The 20,293-nt window shown below is 42.4% G+C and overlaps 1 protein-coding gene across 4 annotated transcripts in view; it reads right to left on the bottom strand.

The window, feature by feature from the left end:
- The window catches only part of ESYT2 (extended synaptotagmin 2), a 135,544-nt gene extending 116,912 nt beyond the window's left edge, over positions 1-18,632 (bottom strand). The window contains exon 1 of one of the 4 annotated variants that reach the window (XM_034760015.1): positions 18,086-18,632. In XM_034760015.1, coding sequence (XP_034615906.1) covers positions 18,086-18,439 — 354 coding nt within the window. In that variant the 5' untranslated portion in view covers positions 18,440-18,632. The remainder of the gene's footprint in view (positions 1-18,085) is intronic. The other 3 variants (XM_034760017.1, XM_034760018.1, XM_034760019.1) reach the window with 3 other exon arrangements.
- Positions 18,633-20,293: the final 1,661 nt, after the last annotated feature.

Here is a 20,293-nt window from a genome sequence, read left to right on the forward strand (position 1 = left end):
GTTACAACAGAATAATCCATTGGAAACTGATGTCAGTTCCAAACACCCCAATGGCCACTCCCCCAACCTTGGATAACCTAGAAGATACTGCTGCCAGTTTGGTTATCAAATCAAGGAGGTATACTGCAACTCATTATTGCTTGAAGAATAGTCGGAAGAAGAGAGCATCAAGGATCAAAAACTCAGTCCGCACAAATTCCAGTGCAATATTACTGGAGAAAAGAAAGGGTGATAATAGGACCATTCAAGGTATCTGTGGCCAAACAATAGAGTTGAACGGCAAGACAGTATTTTTGCATCTCTAATGACCAGCCTTAAGAGTAGCCTACCAAGCAGTTTATATGTTGGTTTCATGTAGTATTTTGCATAGAAGATTATTTTAAACATCAATTGCTATTTCTAACAATAAAGCCCCTTTTTGTGCTCTTCATAAGAATTTAAGAATGGCTATACTGGGTCAGACCAAAGGTCCATCTAGCCCAGTATCCTGTCTTCCAACAGTGGCCAATGCCAGGTGCCCCAGAGGGAATGAACAGAACAGGTAATCGCCCATTCCCAGCTTCTGGCAAATAGAGGCTAGGGACACCATCCCTGCCCATCCTGGCTAATAGCCATTGATGGACCTATTCTCCATGAATTTATCTAGTTCTTTTTTGAACCCTGTTATAGACTTGGCCTTCACAACATCCTCTGGCAAGGAGTTCCACAGGTTGACTGTACTTGTGTGAAAAAATTACTTCCTTTTGTTGGGTTTAAACCTGCTGCCTATTAATTTCATTTGGTGACCCCCTAATTCTTGTAATAAAGAGTAAATAACACTTCCTTATTTGCTTTCTCCACACCAGTCATGATTTTATAGACCTCTATCATATCCCCCCTTAGTCGTCTCTTTTCCAAACTGAAAAGTCCCAGTTTTATTAATCTCTCCTCATCTGGCAGACGTTCTATACCGCAAATCATTTTTGTTGTCCCTTTCTGAACCTTTTCCAATTCCAAAACATCTTTTTTGAGATGGGGCGCCCACATCTGCACACAGTATTCAAGATGGTGGCATACCATAGATTTATATATAGACAAAATGATATTTTCTGTCTTATTATCTATCCCTTTCTTAATGATTTCCAACGTTCTATTCGCTTTTTTGACTGCCGCTGCACATTGAGTGGATGTTTTCTGAGAACTATCCACAATGACTCTAAGATCTCTTTCTTGAGGGATAACGGCCAATTTACTCCCCCATCATTTTCTATGTTTAGTTGGGATTATGTTTTCCAATGTGCATTACTTTGCATATATCAACATTCAACTTTGATTCCTGTTTTCTGAGTCAATAATTAGGAGGTCTGAAATCGACATTCATCTCCACTCAATAACTGACTGCTTATTTTCTAACCATAACAAACCTTTGGTTTGTTGCAAGGAACAAGTGTTTGTTCTGTGACCAAGCCTCTGTCACATCTAGTAGAGAGATCAGGAAGACCATTCTTTTCCCTGAGTAACTAATAAAACAAAAGCTTGGTCACAGAACAAACACTTGCTCCTTGTGACAAACCAAGGACTTGCTATGACTGGAAAATAAGAAATCATTTATACATTCTATAACACAATATGCTGAGGATTATGGTCATGGCTGTACACCTCATACATTTATGGTGCTGAACTCACTACCCATATTTGCCATATCAGAAAATACGTTTTTAACATATGAACTCCTCTCTTGCATCTTATTCTTAGTATTTTAGGAAAATAATACACAAAACACATTCAGGTTCCACAGACATATTGAGAAACATTTCTTCTGCCCAGACACATTACCCCAGTACTATCTCTTCTCCTGGCTACTGGCTGAGACGTTTTAAAAGTATCTTCTGATGATCTTGCAAATAATCAACACTGTTATGACTTCTAGAAATCATTTGCTGATAGATGGCTGTTGATATTATAAGCTACAGCAATTTAAGGGTTCAGGGAGAATCTCTCAGTGACATAAAATCATCATTTGGGACACCATGAAGTAAAAACAACTCAAGACCCTTACTAGGGGAAAAGAAGGATCTACCACGACAGTTTCAAAAGCAGCTGTTCCATTTCTTGCAAGACACCTCTTTCAGGTCTTTAAGGTCAATACAGTACACCTCAAAATATGCCTAATGGTGGAAGTTCTTTCTTTTTAGACCAAAAATACCTCTACAGAGAAACCTAGTGATAGGGTGACCAGACAGCAAGTGTGAAAAATAGAGACGGGGGTGGGAGGTAATAGGCACCTATAGAAAAAAAATGGCCAAAATATCGGGACTGTCCCTGTAAAATAGGGACATCCCTCCCACATATTTAGTGCCATAAATGGACACTGGGAATGCTAAATACTGAAAACAAGATTACAGAATTGTGTTTGTTAGAGAAACTAATCCAGTATTCATCAAAACAAAGATCACTTTCATTTTCAGGCCTCAGCAAGTAATAGAAATCTTGACACACCTCCCTGCAATGTTTTAGTCTGATGATCATTTGACAAACTAAACTCCCCTACTAATCATAGTGGCTTTATTCATTTAGAAGCAAGCCCAGCCATATATCTTCCAAAACACGAATAGGACCATTCATTTAGAATCTATCTTTCAATGGAGGAAAAAAACAACTAACTCGGGTTCAGTCAATATTAACTTGTTTATATATACATTCAAATAAATATTATTTAAAACCACTGAACCAATGTCAGACATAGTCCAGCCAACAACAGCTCATGATATCGTCCAAAGAATAATTTGACACCATCATCTGGCAGACATTCATTTATGTAAAGTGGACATTTTGCTATTGCTGAACTTTATGTTTTACAACTAAAAGAATTATAGAGAAAATATTGTTACTTTCTTCTTCTGTCCAACAAATGGACATTTCACAATGTCATACCAAGGTAGGCATTGGATCTACACAATGCATATCAAACCTCTAATTCTGTATTAGCACTGTTGTCTGGTCCTCTTAAGAGAGGCACATAGAACATCTTCCACCAATTCACATGCAAAAGAAAGTTTATAGGAAGCCAGGACAGATTTCCACAAGGTATTAAGGAGATACACTAGGAAAGAATTTGTCCCACTGCATTTATTACTTTTTATGGAGTTACATTTGGCTTGTTTTGAAGTCTGATTGATTTATAATGAGAAAATTTCCTTTAACTCAAACAAGTTGCCTACAACTTATTTGCCCCATTTCACTTTTTCCAGCTAAAAGGGTAGAGGCAAAGAATTCAGAATTTAATGCACTGCTCCATCTACAATTCCTTCCCATGTCTGTGCACTACACAGCACCACTGTACCTTACAGCTGTTTTTCTCAACACAGAAATTTAATGCTAGCAAAATAACAAAACAAAAACAAAAAAGGGGGGGGGGGGGAGAGAGAGAGGAGTGTCAGTGTCCACTATTGTACTTGCAAGTTCAATATTATCTGAAGTATTGTCACAGTGCTACTGTAACAAAGGTTTATACCTGCTGGAGATTTAAAATCAAATATATAGTACTTTCAAGCTGTAGCAGATAGCTTTATTATAAATTGCTATTATCCAATGGAGAGAATGGAACAGAACTGAACCCTGGATTGCCAATTTATAGGAATGCTTTTGTAGTCCCTCATCTTTCACTAAGCAATATTCTATTTCTTATTCTTCTAAAAATAGCCACTAACCAACTGAATTGGGGAACAAATTCCCAAACCTCCATAGTAATCGAGCTTGTGAAAATCAATAACAAAACATTAGTAATCAACTGCTTAAATGAAACAGGAGACAAGAGTGCCTCATGTATGAAATGAAGACTACATAATAATGTTATTACTCTTTGCTATGCTTCAGAGAGATCATGCAAGATTGGGGTAGATAAATTTAAATCACCAATTTTAATCATGATTTAAATCCGCAAGCGGGAAACCTTGATTTAAATAATTAACTTTCATCACGTTTGGCATTTGTACTTTTTAGTTAGTTCCTTAAGAAAGATTGATTCTCATTAGTTGGTAACTTAAAACATGTTGATTTGCAACTAGAGATAGATTTTTCACTAAAGTGGGTGTTTCTTTTTGCTATCCTGGAGGGAAACACTATATTTATACACATTTATTTAAGCAATTTATATAGCTTACCTTACATTTATTCAAATTCTTAAAATTTAAAGGTTTTATTGTATTATAAAATATTAATTTCTTATTTGTAGATTAACTTTTACTTGTCATTTGTTAAGCTCAATTTGGATGGAAAGTCAAATTCACTTAAAAATGTAAAAAAATTTGTGATTGCTTTTATTAAGTAAAACTCTTAATATACTAGGTTTATCAAAAAGTTTATCAAAACATGTTTTGCATTAAAACTTAAGTAACATTTATTAAACAAAGGGTATTTTCTTTACTTAGTTACTTGAACTAATTATTTCTAGTCATCGAGTGTTCAAAATTTTAGAACTAGTAGACCTCATGCTCTCACACCTAGTTTTTATTAACAGTTTGGAAGCGGAAAGAACAGGCTTTCCTGCTTTTCCAACTCCCAGTTCATTTCTTAATGTCTAATAAACTAGTCAATGAACTGAACTAGTTGAATAAACTGAAATGAAGAAAATATTCTCTCTGTCCCTGCAGAAGGGACTACTGCTATCAAAAGTACTTTAACAAACTCTGGTTCCAGGTGTTTGGTCCATGACTTCCACCACTTCAGTGGTCTGACTTTGTTTAAAACTTGGCAGCAAACCTGTACTACTTGTTTTTTGTATTTTAATTATTTTAATAAATTATAAGTAGTTTAGGTCTCAACATACACTGTCAATTTCAAATTTAATTTGAAATTGGTTTATTTTTTAAAATAAATCTGCGTTTAAACACAAAATCCAATTTCAATTAAGAAAATCAATTTTTTTTAAATCAACAATTTTTATCCACCCTTTGAAAGACAGGATACAAATTGAAAGGACATAGAAACTTCACAACAGACTACATTTTCAATTATACCTAGATACAAAAGAGTACCAGTTGAAGAGCTTTATTTCCTCAAGCTTCCCTATGTTATTTTATATCTAGAATGTTAGACATACAGATATACTACAGCTGCTGAATTAGCATCTCCAATTAAACAATAATGAACTAAAAATTTACTCAGCTCCTTCAATTTTGTCAAAGAGCTAAAGTGAACTCCTAACAGTTAAGGGCCCAGCTGATTAAGGCAGTAATAGAAAAGAAGCCTCCTTGACTTTAATGAACAGTAGCAGTTCTGGTAGGATAGTTTTATATTAACATGGTATCAACTTTGCACAAATTACGCCGTCTCTAGAAAAAGGGCAAAAAAGAAACCAAAGAAGTTGAATTATTTTTAGAATTAATTTATTTAAATGTTTATTTTAAAGGAGAGATTGTCAAGGGCAGTCAGAGGCTTGGATGGATGCTGCTCTCTGTTTTAGTTATATTGTAATTCAAAGTAAAAAATCACCCAGTAGTGTCCCTTATAGCATATATGGTTCAATGACACACAGATCCACATGTATAAAATACTAAGTTATAGCTCCTGTTGTCTCTGACATTTAAATGGGGGTGTTGTCTTTCAAGTTAAAGTATATAAGAGGGAAAAACACTGGGTGAGGATTAGTATATGAGAGGTGAGTAACAGATATTGTATATATCCCATACATACATCATTCAATAATTAATTAAACAAGGCTCAAAAAACAAAGAATTTCTTTCGCAGCATGTAAAAGAAAATCTGGTGCTTTAAATATACCTGTTAGTACAGTACAGAACAAGACAGATCTGTAGACATCAGAACAAAAAGGTGTTTAGCATACATTTGTTCAGAAAGCAGATACAGCAGGCATATATTCTGAATTAAAGAATATGTTCATGTTCAGAGAGGAAAAGAAATTCCCTTCTTCACATAATAGGTTCATACAGCCATTACAAATAATGTCAGTCTGCTTGAAGTTTGGGGGCAGAATCAGACCTGTTCACCACCAGAAAGGCGTGGAGAGTATCTCTTGCCACTCTCTATGAGCCTGCCAGTTGAGACAGCTTCCACAACCACAGTAAATTAATTTGACTACAGGGATACAATAGTAAAATATTTTATATTTAACATTCTGTCCACAGCAGGATGTGGCAAGAATTCTTGAAAAGTTTTTGGATATCAATTTGTATCCGTTTGACCACAGACCCAAACCACCTTGGGCAAAGGATCTGTAGATCTTAACACTTAAAGAAAGGAAATTCCAGTAAGTATGGATACATTATTAGTCTTAGCACTGAGATATGCAGATGTTATGAGATTTTAACAAGTGAAAGAATTTGTGTGATCAAGTAAAACGTGGACGTGAAGAGAACCTTCCTTCAAATCTAAGTATGAGAGGGATCACCTATGCTGAAGTCTGTTAACTTGGACGTAAGCATTTCCATCTTGAATGGCTGTTTCTTCAGGAAACTCTTCTGTTTCAGACTGAGTACTGCTCCACTTCTTTAGATCTTTGACACTAGAAACAAGATGGATTATAACCCTTAACATGCTCCATGGGCACTGTGTGACTCCTATATTTGGGGAGGCTAGGCATGAGCACCAAAGCTCCCTAGAAGGGGAGGGGGGGTCCCAGACTGTGGCCCCACCCCTACTCAACCCTGAGGCCTGCTCTTGCTCGGCCTTCTACACCCAAGGCCCTGCCCCCGCTCCATCCCAAGCCCCCCACTCACCTGTGGCACCTCTTTGCCAAGGCCCCTCCCACTCCTCATGGAACTTTGAGCAAGTACAAACACTTCGGGGGGGGCATTCACTGCTCTCAGACACCCCATAATTGCCACTTGCTGCTCATCAGAACGCTCTGAAGGGCTCTGGACCAGGTGGAGGTGGCAGGGGATACTCCTGTCCTGGCCATTGCAGTTGGTATTGCTCAGCCGTCTGGCTTAACTGGCACCTGCCCGCAAGAGGAAGGCGGGGGGAGCTTGGTGGAAGAGGCAGAGCCGGGACAGGATGAGGCAGAGCAAAGGCAGGGCCTTGGGGGAAGAGCAGGATGCAGGAGCAGGGCCTTGGGGTGGAGCATGGGCAGGGCTATAGTTCAGGTGCCCTTTCGGCAATGACACTCCAAAGGCAGCAGGCCGCCAGCACACCTCCAAAGGTAGGTGTGCCGCATCCTGTTTGGGGAGGCTGAGCATCCCCTGGCCTCTTATACCCACCACCCATAATGTGCTCTCTTGGCACAGGACTGGTTCAATCGCTCCCATCTGAAACATGTTTTACAGTTTCCTTCATGCACCAGTCTTTCTTTGGGTTGTTTTAAATTGGAAGTGGGATGAATCTGCATCTTGACAGAAATGTAGCTGCTTTTTCTTTTAAAGACAGACACTTGGTGGACAAAGGGAAAGCAGTAGATATATTCAGAATTAAATGAAGCATTTGATGCTATGGCTCACAAAATCCTAATTCAAATAGACTTCAGCAGGGACATTCATATGGACTAACAACTGGCTGAAGAAATGTAAACAAAGGTTATGAAAACAATAGTCTAATGAGATATTGCAGAGATGTGCATTAGGTCCTGCCTTAGTTAATATCTTCATTAAGAAGTGTTAAATGTATGATGTAAACTGTATCAATAATCTGATTAAGATTTATGTTCTATTGGAAATATATTTGATCAAATTATTTCTATTAATTTAAAAAGAGGCTGACTTTGAACTAATGAGAACATAAGCCATGCTGCTACATGATAAGGACCGCCAAATGACAACATAATACTCATCACGTGACAGTTATTTTCAGACAAGGTAAACCTACACTCTCACAGTTCTAGTAACAACTTCATGGTACATAATTCTAGATTGCTTCAGCTAATTGTGAACCTCTAATCCATTTTTCAAATCTTTGTTTAACTGTGGATGAGAATTTCAGTCATAGCAGCATACAGTGGAAAAACTTAATGCACTGACTCATTGCAGGGGAATGCTATTCTTCCAAATTCTTCTAAAGGTTATTTATGTGAGAAGGGTTCTACTAGATAAACTATGTTTTAACAGTTTGCTGCACAACATTTTAATACTATATTTTTTGGCTGAGAGGCACATATACAATTTTTTTAAAAATCAGCCCCACTACCTCCCACAAGTGATCTCTCCAAAATAAGCAGCCATCATTTATTCAATGTCTTCACTAGTGCATTTAAAGAACTAAGTAAATATGTTATGCAAATTAAGTTTGTCATCTTTTATAGGCCAGTTTTCATATCAGAATGCTAAATTTAAAGATGGCTTGTAAACAACCTAATTTTCAGTGTTATTTGAATTTTTTTTGCAACGAAGTTGGTTAACAGTTCATCTGAAATGGTGAAACACAAGAGATTGGATGGGCAGATTTGACAGCATAAAATTACAAGTTTAATTGTAATGAGCAAGTTAACAGATCGCCTTCACCACTCACCAACTGACATCTCAATGGAGCATTTGCCTACTCCATTGCAATAGTTTCTCTTCTTCACTAGGAAATTGTCATGCATGAAATATTTTTTCAAACATCACAGGCAGAGCTGGTAGCACCTAACAACACTGCCTGACTCTTCCCATTATAAGGTCCTCTTTTCACTTGCTTATAACTTTGCCAAACTTAAATTATTTGGGCTGAAAGTCTCCATGCCAGGTGTCTGCCTTACACTAAATATTTTGGAAAACTTCTTCAGACAAACCAGTTCAGCCATTCTGGAGAACAAAAGTGGGCAAAAACTTACTTTACCCTCTGTTAAAACATTTGGGAAACCTCTTCTTTAACAGACTCTAACATCCCCATCCTTTAGAACACACCTACCACTTCGCGGCCCCTTAGGCAAGTTCATACAAAACCGATGGGGGGAGAGAGAAGGAAGGCGAACGTTCCTTGCAACTTTTAGCCCAGTGGTTAGGGTACCCACCTGGGATGTCGGAGACCCCTGGTTCAAGTCCCCCTTCTACCTTTTAAGAAGAGAGTTTTTTTTAAAAACAGGAACCTGCCACCTCTCAAGTGAGTGCCCTAGCCATTGGGCTATTGCATATTCTGATGTGGAACTCCCTCAGTCTCTCCCATTGAAGTAGTTCCACTATGGATAAATAATGAAAGAATCATTGGGCCCGAGAGAGCGCGTGCGCACAAGCGTAAGAATGACTCTACAGCAGCAGTTCTCAACCAGCAGCCTGCAAGCGGCCCAGCAGCCTGCAAGCTGAAGCCCAGCTCAGCTGTGTGCTAAAGGCTGGCCCGTGTGGCTGGGCCCAGGTTCCCAGCTGCCCGGTGCAGTGGGGCCCAGGCTGTCCCGCAGCCCAGCATGGCAGGGTCAGGGCTACCAGCCTGCCCCACACAGCAAGGGTCCAGGGTTGAGGCAGCCAGCTGGACCCCTGGCGTCAGGGGCCCAGGGCTCCTGTCCGGCCCCACGGTGTCCAGGGCTGGTGCCTGGCACTGCAAGCTCCAGGGCTTCCGGCCAGACCCAGAGGTCAGGGGGCCCAACAAGCTCCGGCACAGGCACCTGGCCCCGCGAACTCCAGGACTCCCAGTCAGCCCCAGAGGGCGGGCATACAGGGCAGCCGTGCAACGGTTTCAACAGGAGAGACTGAGGGAGTCCTACATCAAAGTATCCCATAGCGCAACGGTTACGGCACTCTCACCTGAAAGGCAGCAAAACACCATGTTCAAATCTCTTCTCTTCTCATCAGGTGGAGCAGGGACTTGAGTCTCCCACCTCCTAGATGAGTATCCTAACCACTGGAATAGAAGTTGAGGGATATATCCTCCCCACCCCAGCTTCTTGCAAAAGTATCTTTGACCTCCAACTCCAAAGTGAGTTTACAGCGGAGATTCCCTAGCAGAGATAGGGTGCTTAAATCCAGGCTGCAGGCAGGTGCCTACCTCCCTGAAGCTTTGTCTAGACTAGCACTTTTGTTGGCAAATATTTTGTCAGTCAGGGGTGAGAAAAAAATACCCCTCTGACTGACATAAGTTTCACTGACAAAAAGCGCCGGTGTGGACAGCGCAATATCAGTGGGCATGGTTTAATTATGCTGGCCGGAGAGCTCTCTTCCACCGGCACAGAGCAGCTACACAGGAGACCTTACAGCGGCGCAGCTGCAGCGGTACCCTTGTGCCGCGGTAAGGTCCGTAGAGTAGACATAGCCTTAAAGGGGCAGGTCTAGCACGTACCCCTCGTCAGCATCTCCCACTGACTAGCTTAAGCAGCTCCTCGCCTAGCATGCTGCCTTTATGAATTGCAGTCTAAGACCCCCATCTCTCCCCATTCATTGTATAGGAGCCGAGGTGCTTAACTCAGACTTCATGGATTGCAGTGTGTTCCTGTGATTTTCTATGCACCTAAAAGTTAGGTGCGGTGATGCAGCTGTCATGATGCCTAAGTATATTCGTGAATCGAGGCCTAAAATCAGAAAGGCAGCAAATAGTGGGTGAGACACTATTTAGCAGTGGCTTCAATATACCTTTATTACATTGCCTTTTTAAACAACTGCACTCAAGATGAACTAGAGCTTTATTAAAGCTACTGCAGGTAAAATTTATGGTGTGGCTTCTCTCCTGTTTCAAAATGTAATACAAGCTTGAATTTAGCTCAAAAGTCAGCGCTGAACAGGGAGGGGGTGTCAAAATATGTTGGCTAAAAGTAAACAAGTTAACTCTTAATTCTCTATTAATGTCCTTGCTACTCTTTCGTATTTCCCACACATAAAATTGATGTCTAGACAATTGTCTGCAATACTCGTCATACAAACTGCTTTAGCTGCAGCGAATTATTAGAACAACCACCACTTTGTAGGCAAGTTCAATTTAATATGGACACATTTTATACTTAGATCTGACCACAGAAATGTACCTGGACATTTATGACTCAGCCTCCAACTTTGAGTATTGGCATTTTAGAATAAGAAGTCTCCTGGACTTGCTATACCTAGGATAACAACAACATCAAGCAGTAATATCAGTAGCCCTGTTTTTTGTCTTTTCACGTTGCTAGGTATAGGAAAATTTAACTGAAGTCTCTTTATACTCTGAAAAGTGATAAAAATAGCACTGTGGGGTTCCATTTTTGTGTTTAACTTGTGTACCAGATTTGTTGCATTCATAAGTAGAAAAGTGGTTTGTTTTGAGTGCCAGCCTTAAAAGTGAACCTAAGATCCAGCTGGTAAGTTTGTTTCTTTTTAGTTCACATTTCATCACCAGTCAAGGATTCTGCAAGACAAATTTACGCACCTTGCATCTCTGTCACCTCAGTTTTCAAATTCTATAATCCATAGACATAAACCAGGGCAGAATTTGACCCAGTAACTCAAAATTGTAGTGTTAATAGAAGTAAAGTAAAACTGTCTAATTTGTCAGAATTCCATCATCTTCTCTGTAGAATCATACTGAAGGGTTTGACAAAACACAAAATCTGTATATTTTATTTAAAAAAAAAAAAAAATGAAGACTAAACACCTGTATATACCAAGAAAGTTTATGAAAAGAAGTTCTTTATATTTTCAGTAGGCGTGCTCAATTTATTCTTCAGCAGCATGATCCCTCACCTCTTCTTGCAAGGAACTAATGTTTATTGTTCATATATCAATATTTAAGATCAAACTGATATTTAAATATACATCGTGTGAAGTAAAGCCACACACTTTGCACCATTTCATCAATGCTTTACTGCATATAAACTAAATAAAATTTCTAAATACATTGTAGCTATACACTCATTAGTTCAGGTCTTTAGGGACATCCTCGTAAAACTAATACATGTTGGTAATTATATATTAGTGTCCTTTCCCTTTAACTGTTGTAGTGGCATAGGGCAGTCTCATTGAATCATAAAAGCATCACTTTTGACTTATTTATGCAAGAAAGTTGCGACAGTTTATTTGAACCTGATTTACTTATACAGATGCAATCCAAACCCACTGTGTAGACACTTGTTTTGGTTTAAACCAGGTTTTTAATTTTAATTAGATGAGGACACTGTTTACAGTAAACAACAATAAGCCATTCTGAAACAAAAACACACAACTCTAGTTTAACTGTAACCTCTCATGTAGGCAAAGACAGATTGCAAAACAGTTTCAGAAATTTACAGTTAAGCTTTTCACGTCATTATCTTTGCTACAAAGATCAAAACATTTAAGCTTCAGAATCATTTGAAGTTCATCAGTTGGAAACACCAATAAAGTATTTGTGACTTAAATGTTTTCATGCTGAAATGGTTAATAATGCTAAGATTTCTTCATGTGCTTCTCTGCTGACTGCTATCAGAGACTGCATGGCTGCAATGCCTCTCTCCCCAGCCAGATGTATTAATCTGGGAAAAATTTCTGAGACAGTCATCAACTATGTGCTGAAAAAAGCAGCAAAGTTTCACTCATCCACGAAATTCAGACAAATGCCTGCATACATGTCCCTAATGAAAACAAGGAGACAGTCACCTTAAAAAAAGATCAAACTTAGAATCACGTAAGGGTTTTATTGTTTGTTTTTTGTAAGATGGTAGAAAGTAAAGGTTTTACTTCTAAGAGTCTGAAATCCTGTCAACCTGTTTGACAGTACAAAGCCCAGTGGGACACTGGTCTTTTAAAACAAACTGGAGGAAAGTCCCACTTTCCATCTCTAAAGTGAAATTCTTCAACTGCTGCTTTTCTTTGTATTGAAGATTGTAAACCCTTTCACAATGCTGGGTAAGAAGTGTTGCCCTTGCTTGTAAGAGCACTTTGAGCCCCAATCCTACTCCTATTTAAAATAAACAGAGGAACCAGTGATTTGAAAACAGCCACTTTATATGTGAATCACTGCCAACTTCCCAATAAAAACACATACCAAAGCTTTACCTAGATTTTAGTGTGTTTATTGCTTTAGTGGATCCTACTCTTTTTAAAGAGGTTATTCTATACTCCATTTCAGGTTGTGTTCACAATGAGAATGCTGATGCACAAAACAGTCATGCGAAGCTGAAAATATGGAAAAAAACATGGTGCCCAAATATCTAAGGGCTATAAAAAAATAGTACCAAAAAGTTTCTTTTAACAGAATATTTACACTGTTTAAACGTGTATTTAAATACACGTATTTAAAAATGGATCAGGGCAGCTTCTTCAAGTTATGCAACTTCTGTTAATATTCAATGAACTTATTTTTGTGTATTTAAAAACAAAGTATTCTCACTGCCTGATCACCTGGTTACAGAAAAAGTGAACCGCAATCACAAGATAGGATTAGTTGACCTTATACCTTTTCTAGATATTTCAGCAGAAGAGTAGCATTACTTTCAAATCACAGTTGACACAGCAGTTAATATCCTTGGCATACAACTGGAACTGCCTGCTTAAATTAACACCACAAAGAACTATTACATTCCCTCAATACATAGTACTAAAGCAGTATTCTTACCCAAAATTTAGGTTTCAATTTTGCAGTGGTGTATACCAAAAATAGAACAAATGGAACTAAAGAAATGATTCAGATGTAGGATTATAGGTAATTTAATAGAAAGTGTATTCTATGCTCTCCCTGACTCATTTTCTGTCCCATAAAAAGTAGTAAGCCTCAGATATTAAGGAAACACCCTCTCTCATTATTCCAGTGACCTGCAGACAGTGCAATGCCCTGCAGTACCTGATTCTGATTGAGAAGCAACTCCTTTGGATAGTTATACTGCAGTGGATTCAGTGTCTTGTCCAAGTGTCCTCATTTTGGAATAGCAGCTGCAATCAATGACCCTCAAAAAGTCTTTAAAGTGCAGAGAGAGATGAGGGAAAGAAAATCTTCTGGGATACATTACATGAGGGAGGAAAAGACAGAATAAGAACTCCCATAAAGCTCATTTTTATTGACTGTGGCAGCAAGTGCTTTTGTCCATTTAAGGAACAGATCTGACTTTAGAAATGTGGTCAGCAGGCCTTCTCTCTTCATGAATAAAATGTATCATAATTACATCTATCTGGTGAAAGAGGACCAAGATTTTTTACATTCAGGCCAGCCATCTGATTAGACAGGAAGAACAAATGCAGGTTTACAAATATATATTAAATATACTTCCCAAGTAAAAGGTCATGTTGGAGATAGCAGCTTTCCTATCTGACAGATTTCTCATTGCACCGTAACATACTATGGAGAAGCTAACCCAGTGGGTCCCAAACTGGGGTTCACCAACCCCTGGGGGTTCACACAATGTTACAGGGGGGTCGCCAGAAAAATTTCCTTAATGGCGGCCAGAGGACCCCGGGCATGGGAGGCAGCAGGTGTGACCCAGTTGTGGAGCAGACAGCCCAAGCCCTGTGGAGTGCTGAGTGGGCAGCTGAGCCCCAGTCAGCGCGGGGCCAGCAGCCCAAGCCGCGCAGAGCGCGCAGGCAAGCCGCGGTCAGTGGAGGTGCCAGCAGCCTGAGCCCCATGCAGCACGGGGCCGGGCAGTTGGGGCCAGCAGCCCAAGCCCCAGCAGTCAGAGGGGCCAGCAGCCCAAGCCCTGTGGAGCTGGCAGCTCTCCCCCCCCAATTGCAGGCAGGGAGGCAGCTGGGACCCCAGGCACGCAGGTGGCAGCTCGGACCCCTGTTCTTGGCAGACGGGAAGTTGGGTGGCATGAGGGGCAGAGTGAGCAGGGCGTGGGGGGTAGGCATGCTGGACGTGGGGGGTAGGCCAGACTAATTTGTCCCTCGTGGGGCACTCTCGTAGGGATGGTCCTGGTGGTGGAAGAAAAGGTGTTTCCGCGCCAAACCAGCCGGAACCAGGTAGCAGTCAATGTAGCAGTGTTCAGGTGCCTCAGTAATTCGATACTGTCATTTTCTCTGGAGTGCTGTTTTGCTTCAGTGAGAGGTGAGTGAATGTTGGCATCACACTGAGGAGATTTAAACTTAAATCCCTAGAAATATTCATTTTTAGGAGGGGGTTCACAAGATTTCACACTTTAGTGAACGGGGTTCACCGCTTGTTGAAGTTTGGGAACCACTGAGCTAACCAATAGGAGCATGCTATCCAGTAACTACTTCTATTAGCACTAATATAGGTGTTCTTTCAGCTGGTCTTGCTGTCAAAGCTCCCTGAAGTAGATATTCAGGTCTAGACAGTATTTGGTCCTTCCATGAGGCCAGGGGACTGGACTCTATGACCTCTCGAGGTCCCTTCCAGTCTTAGAGTCTATGAATCTATGAGCTGCATTAATACAGACTGAAAATCTTGGGTAATCAATCACTACAAAAGGTCAGGGCTAAAAACAAGCCACTGGTTTGCAGTTAGGATGAAGAGTTCTATTTGATAATGAACATTTTTATTTAATAAAAAAATATTGCATTAAATCTAACAGCGTTCCTAATTCTATTTTTTTCCAACATTAGCTGAACTTCTGATATCCACTAGAATTTCGTCTCTCCAACAGCCTACAAAGTATAGTTTCAACCCTCTAAGGGACAGACATTATATAGGCACACTTCCAAAGCTTTAGGTCTTTGGTCTACACACCCTCAGGGAAATAAATCCCATTTTCTCTACTGCCTATACAAAACGTCATAATGCAAAAACTAAAATATACAACATTAATCTTGACTACAGAGGATTTACTGTTCATATGTAATTACTGTAAGCATCTTCCTATACAGAATCTAGACAGCAAATTAGATTATGGAGATGAACTAGCCATGCTATATAGTTAACATTTAAACTTGCTTCCTGTAATTAACCAAGCTTCCAAATGCACACACCCCAACTTCAAAACCAGTCTACTGCTCCCATTTCATCCTAGACTAGACTGTATACAAAGTTTGGGGTAAGTCACACAGTTAAAGTTATGGAGATTTAAAAGTTTCAAACACTTGCCACCCTCCCCTCTCACTAGTCTTCTCTGAAACATCTCCAAAAATCACTTCTACTGGAGTGTTTAACAAGAAGAAATGTCGTTTACTAATTCTGAACAGATCAGAGAGCAATTAGATTATTTAAATATAAAGATTTGAGCAAATGAAAGCAAAAAACAATACTACACATGTATTTTAAGTTTATCCTCACACAACACTAGATGCATTCATTGCAATGTATGCATGGCTCAAATGTGGATGTCTGAGAGACAGGGATGGAGAGAAGAATAGTTATTAGAGGAATCACACAGAAGTAGATTTGTGGATTTCCATTTAATCTTTCCAGTCTAGAGGTGTGATGCGGAGACTGTGAGGACAGAAGTTAGATGTGGAGAAGGTGTCTGTAGTAAGTGAAGGCCCTAGTGAAGGCCCAGTATGAGGCTTGAGGCCTGAACTAAAGTAATAGTCAAGACTTTGCTAACATAAAGCAAAGTTAAACTGTGAGCCAGAGGCAGGCCCTGCTCACAGAAGCTGGCAAGGAAAGGGCTGATGTTGCATAAATATATATTCACCTAGCAAAATTAAAGTATAAACATGGTACCAAGACATACTATACTGGAACATTCCACAGATAACATGGAACAGGCCGACCCATCCCAATGACGGGGGCAAAAGGGTAAAATGATGGATAGAGTTGTTTTGATTGAACCAACGTGTACAAGGTGAGAGGCGGCACCTTACTACGTAGAGGGGTTGCATCTCAATACGCCAGGAGTGATGTGTAATTTGTTTGTACCTGTGTATAAGAATGTATCCCAGGGGTGGTGTCTTTGTCCGGCCACGGGGGCAGTGGAAAGTCCCGCCACTGAGCCGGGTCCTTGCCAAGAGGCACTTTCTCGTAGTATGCCCGGTAGACTAAGTAATCTACGGGGAACTGCAATTGTGTCCAAGATCGCAATAAACCTAATCGACGTGACTTTGCATCTTACTAGACTCTCTGGTTATTGGGGGTTCTCTTCGGGTCTGCTGTGTCAGCTATTTGCGCAAAGCTGGGGCAGCACACAGACGGAACAGACGCACGCAGCCGAGTGATATCAACATAGGAGAAAGCAGAGCACCACACTGGTAGCTTCGGACAACAGTGTCCAGGAAGGAATGGGAATCTATCTTTGAGACATTTGGAAGGTCCCTTGACACTGTTGTGTGGATTGCAGGTAATCCCGTCTAAGCTATTCTTAAAATAATTAAGATTTAAAGGAATTACTAGATAAAAACCTTCGTCAACCTAAAATTTGAAAGAATGTTAACTTCAGAAAAAGCCAGCAAATTCCAAATTAAAGCTCCACTTATAAAAAACACTAAAAGACCTTTTTTTAAAATAAATCAGTTAACACACTAAAGTCACTCAAATAGCCTTAGGTCAGTCCTCAGGGCATGACCCTGAGACCAGAGCCAGAAACAGAACCTCATCCATCTATTCAAGGTTCATTAAGAATCACTGACAAAATTAAGCTGTGGGGTGGTGTTGAAGTATCATACTCAGTGTTTGTTTTTTAGAAAATGTACTCTTACAGGATTTGTCTGATGTATGAGATTTATACCTTAAAGATTCTTTATTTCCTCAGAGCTAATGTAAGAGGCTAAGATCCACACCAGCGTATACAGCTAAAATGCTGAGCTACATTTTTTCTTTGCAAGAAACCCCAGCCATGAAAGGTTCAAACCCTACTCGTAAATGTAAATTACTAGTCAGCAGAAGGCAGTGACTGCTTCATGCTCAGCGGAGGTATTAAACTAGATGGGGTATAAGTGTCTGAGAACTGAAGCTAATAAAAAAAGGTGGGCAGAGTGTGCTGTTCCCAAGGCAGGGTGGGTGAGCGAGTGGGGGCCAGACAGCGAGTAGGCAGGTAGGCGGCGAAGGGGGAAGAGCCAAGAGGTGCTATCGCCCGGCCTGGGGATGAGAGAGAAGCAGCACCCCTCCACCAGACATGGGTGGAGTCACGGATATTGGTGGAAACACTCGGGCAGGCACCCTAGGGGCGCTGGCAGGTGATGTGTGGCTCTGGCTCCTCACGCAAAGAAGCCCCAAGGAGGTCGGGCCCCCCAGCCCAGTCACTGAGAAGGTTCTAGCCTGGCTTGTGTCTCTTCCCCCGGGGGAAGGTGCCAGATCCCAGCTCGGGGTGTATGTCACTGCCCCAGGTGGTCAAGTCCTGAGGGTGGCGACAGGCCCCGGCCCGGGAGTGTCGCTCCCGCCGGGGGCAGGGAGGTGTCGGGTCCCGGCGCGGGGTGTCACTCACCCATGCGGGCAGCTCGGCCGAGGAGACGCTGAGCCGCACCACCCGCTCCTCGTCCTGCAGGAAGGCGAGGGCCCGGCCCAGGCGGGAGCTCTTGCCAATGCGGTGCCTGCGCAGCCAGAAGAGCCCGAGCAGGGCGATGAGGATCCAGCTGAAGCTCAGCCCCAGGTAGCCCAGCACGTACACGGGGAAAATCAGCGCGAAGCTCCGCGCGAACTGCGACACCAGCCCCGACACGTCGACGCTCAGCATCGGGGGAGGCTCCGGCACCGGTTCCCCGGCCGCAGCCTTCCCCGCCGCGGCGGGGTCCTGCCCCGACCCCCCGCCGGGGGGCTGCTGGGCCGCTGACCCGCTCATGCTCTGCCGCCGGCAACTGCTCCTCGGGCGCTGGCTCCGGGCGGGCAGTGGGGCAGGGCTTGGGCGGCGGCGCCTCGCATGCTGCGCTCAGCCCCGCTCGCACTGCCACACGCCAACGGCCGCCCGCTTCCGGGTGCCGAGCCGCGGCCTGGCCCAGCCCAGCCCAGCCCGCCGAGGGAGGGGCGCGGAGCTGCCCAACCGCGAACCCGTCCCCTCCCCTGCCCGCTGCGAGGAGCCGCCCTGGGTCGCCGTCCGCTCAGCCCGCTGCGTCTATCGGCGCCGCTCGGCAGCGCAGGGAACCCGAGCGCCCCTCCCCAGAGGCGGGCCCCGAGCGCCCGCCGCCGCGCCAAGCGCCTCCCCAGAGAGCCCAAGTGAACATCAACCCCCGCAGCGGACACGCCACACGTGGGACCCGTCGCGCCCTGCGGGGCCCGAGAACCAGGGCTGCCTCCTCTGGGTCTTCTGCACAGGGGCCCCACCCCCGGCAACTGGGCGGGTGCAGCTGCACCATTACTGAAGCTGGCTCTGGGCCAGCCCGGCGTGCAGAGAAAGCCAAACAGTGCCTCTCTCTCTTCCCCGCACCCCCGCATGCTTCCTGGGTGGGAGCCAGGGGGCTGTCCAACTCCGCCCCACCGGTAATACCAGCATCCCAGCTTCCCTCAGTTGGTCCTGGGGTACTAATCACAGGGTCAACGCCCAACTGTGCATGGAGAAGGGGACTGGGACAGGAGAGGGAGAAATATAGGACGGCTGGTCAAAATCAGGGAGAAGGACCATAGATGGGAGACGTGAGACAAACCCACTTTTTAGGGCCATAGAATTAAGGGCTCCCCAAGTACAGATGTACATTGTACTCTCCATACACATCACCATCTCCTTCTCTTCTACCTTAGTCCCATGTTACTGCTTTTCCCCTCATCACCCCACTTTGTACTAGTCATGCTAGTGGTTGTCAAGAGGCCTGTTACAGCCCAGGTGGGAAGCTGCCTTCCACATACTTTGCACCCATAACTAGCACAGAACAAACTGTTAAGAAGTTTGTACTGCCATGTACATTGGCCAAACCGGACAGTCTCTACGCAAAAGAATTAATGGACACAAATCTGACATCAGGAATCAAAATACTCAAAAACCAGTGGGAGAACACTTTAACCTGTCTGGTCATTCAGTGACAGACCTGCGGGTGGCTATATTACAACAGAAAAACTTCAAAAACAGACTCCAAAGAGAGACTGCAGAGCTAGAATTGATATGCAAACTAGACACAATCAACTCCGGTTTGAATAAGGACTGGGAATGGCTGAGCCATTACAAACATTGACTCTATCTCCCCTTGTAAGTACTCTCACACCTATTATCAAACTGTCTGTACTGGCCTAGCTTGATTATCACTTCAAAAGTTTTTTTTTTTTTTTTTTTTCTCTTAATTAATTGGCCTCTCAGAGTTGGTAAGACAACTCCCACCTGTTTATGCTCTCTGTATGTGTGTATATATATCTCCTCAATATATGTTCCATTCTATATGCATCCGAAGAAGTGGGCTGTAGTCCACGAAAGCTTATGCTCTAATAAATTTGTTAGTCTCTAAGGTGCCACAAGTACTCCTGTTCTTCTTTTTGTTAAGAAGTGAGTAGCTTCAAAGGATCCACCAGCTGCTTCCCCCAATTCTCAGCTACATCAGGTTTTCCTGTAGTTTTTCTCACCTCAACTCTCCTATTGCTGTCTCTGACATCCTACTGTTAATAGTACAGTAATGCCTAGAGGCCCCAGTCAAGAATAGGGCTCTTTTGTGCTAGGTGCTATACAGATACATAGTTAGCCCCAGTCTACACTTGAAACTAACATTGGTATAGC

The sequence above is a fragment of the Trachemys scripta genome, chromosome 2, assembly GCF_013100865.1.
Source record: "Trachemys scripta elegans isolate TJP31775 chromosome 2, CAS_Tse_1.0, whole genome shotgun sequence".
Taxonomy (NCBI): domain Eukaryota; kingdom Metazoa; phylum Chordata; order Testudines; family Emydidae; genus Trachemys; species Trachemys scripta.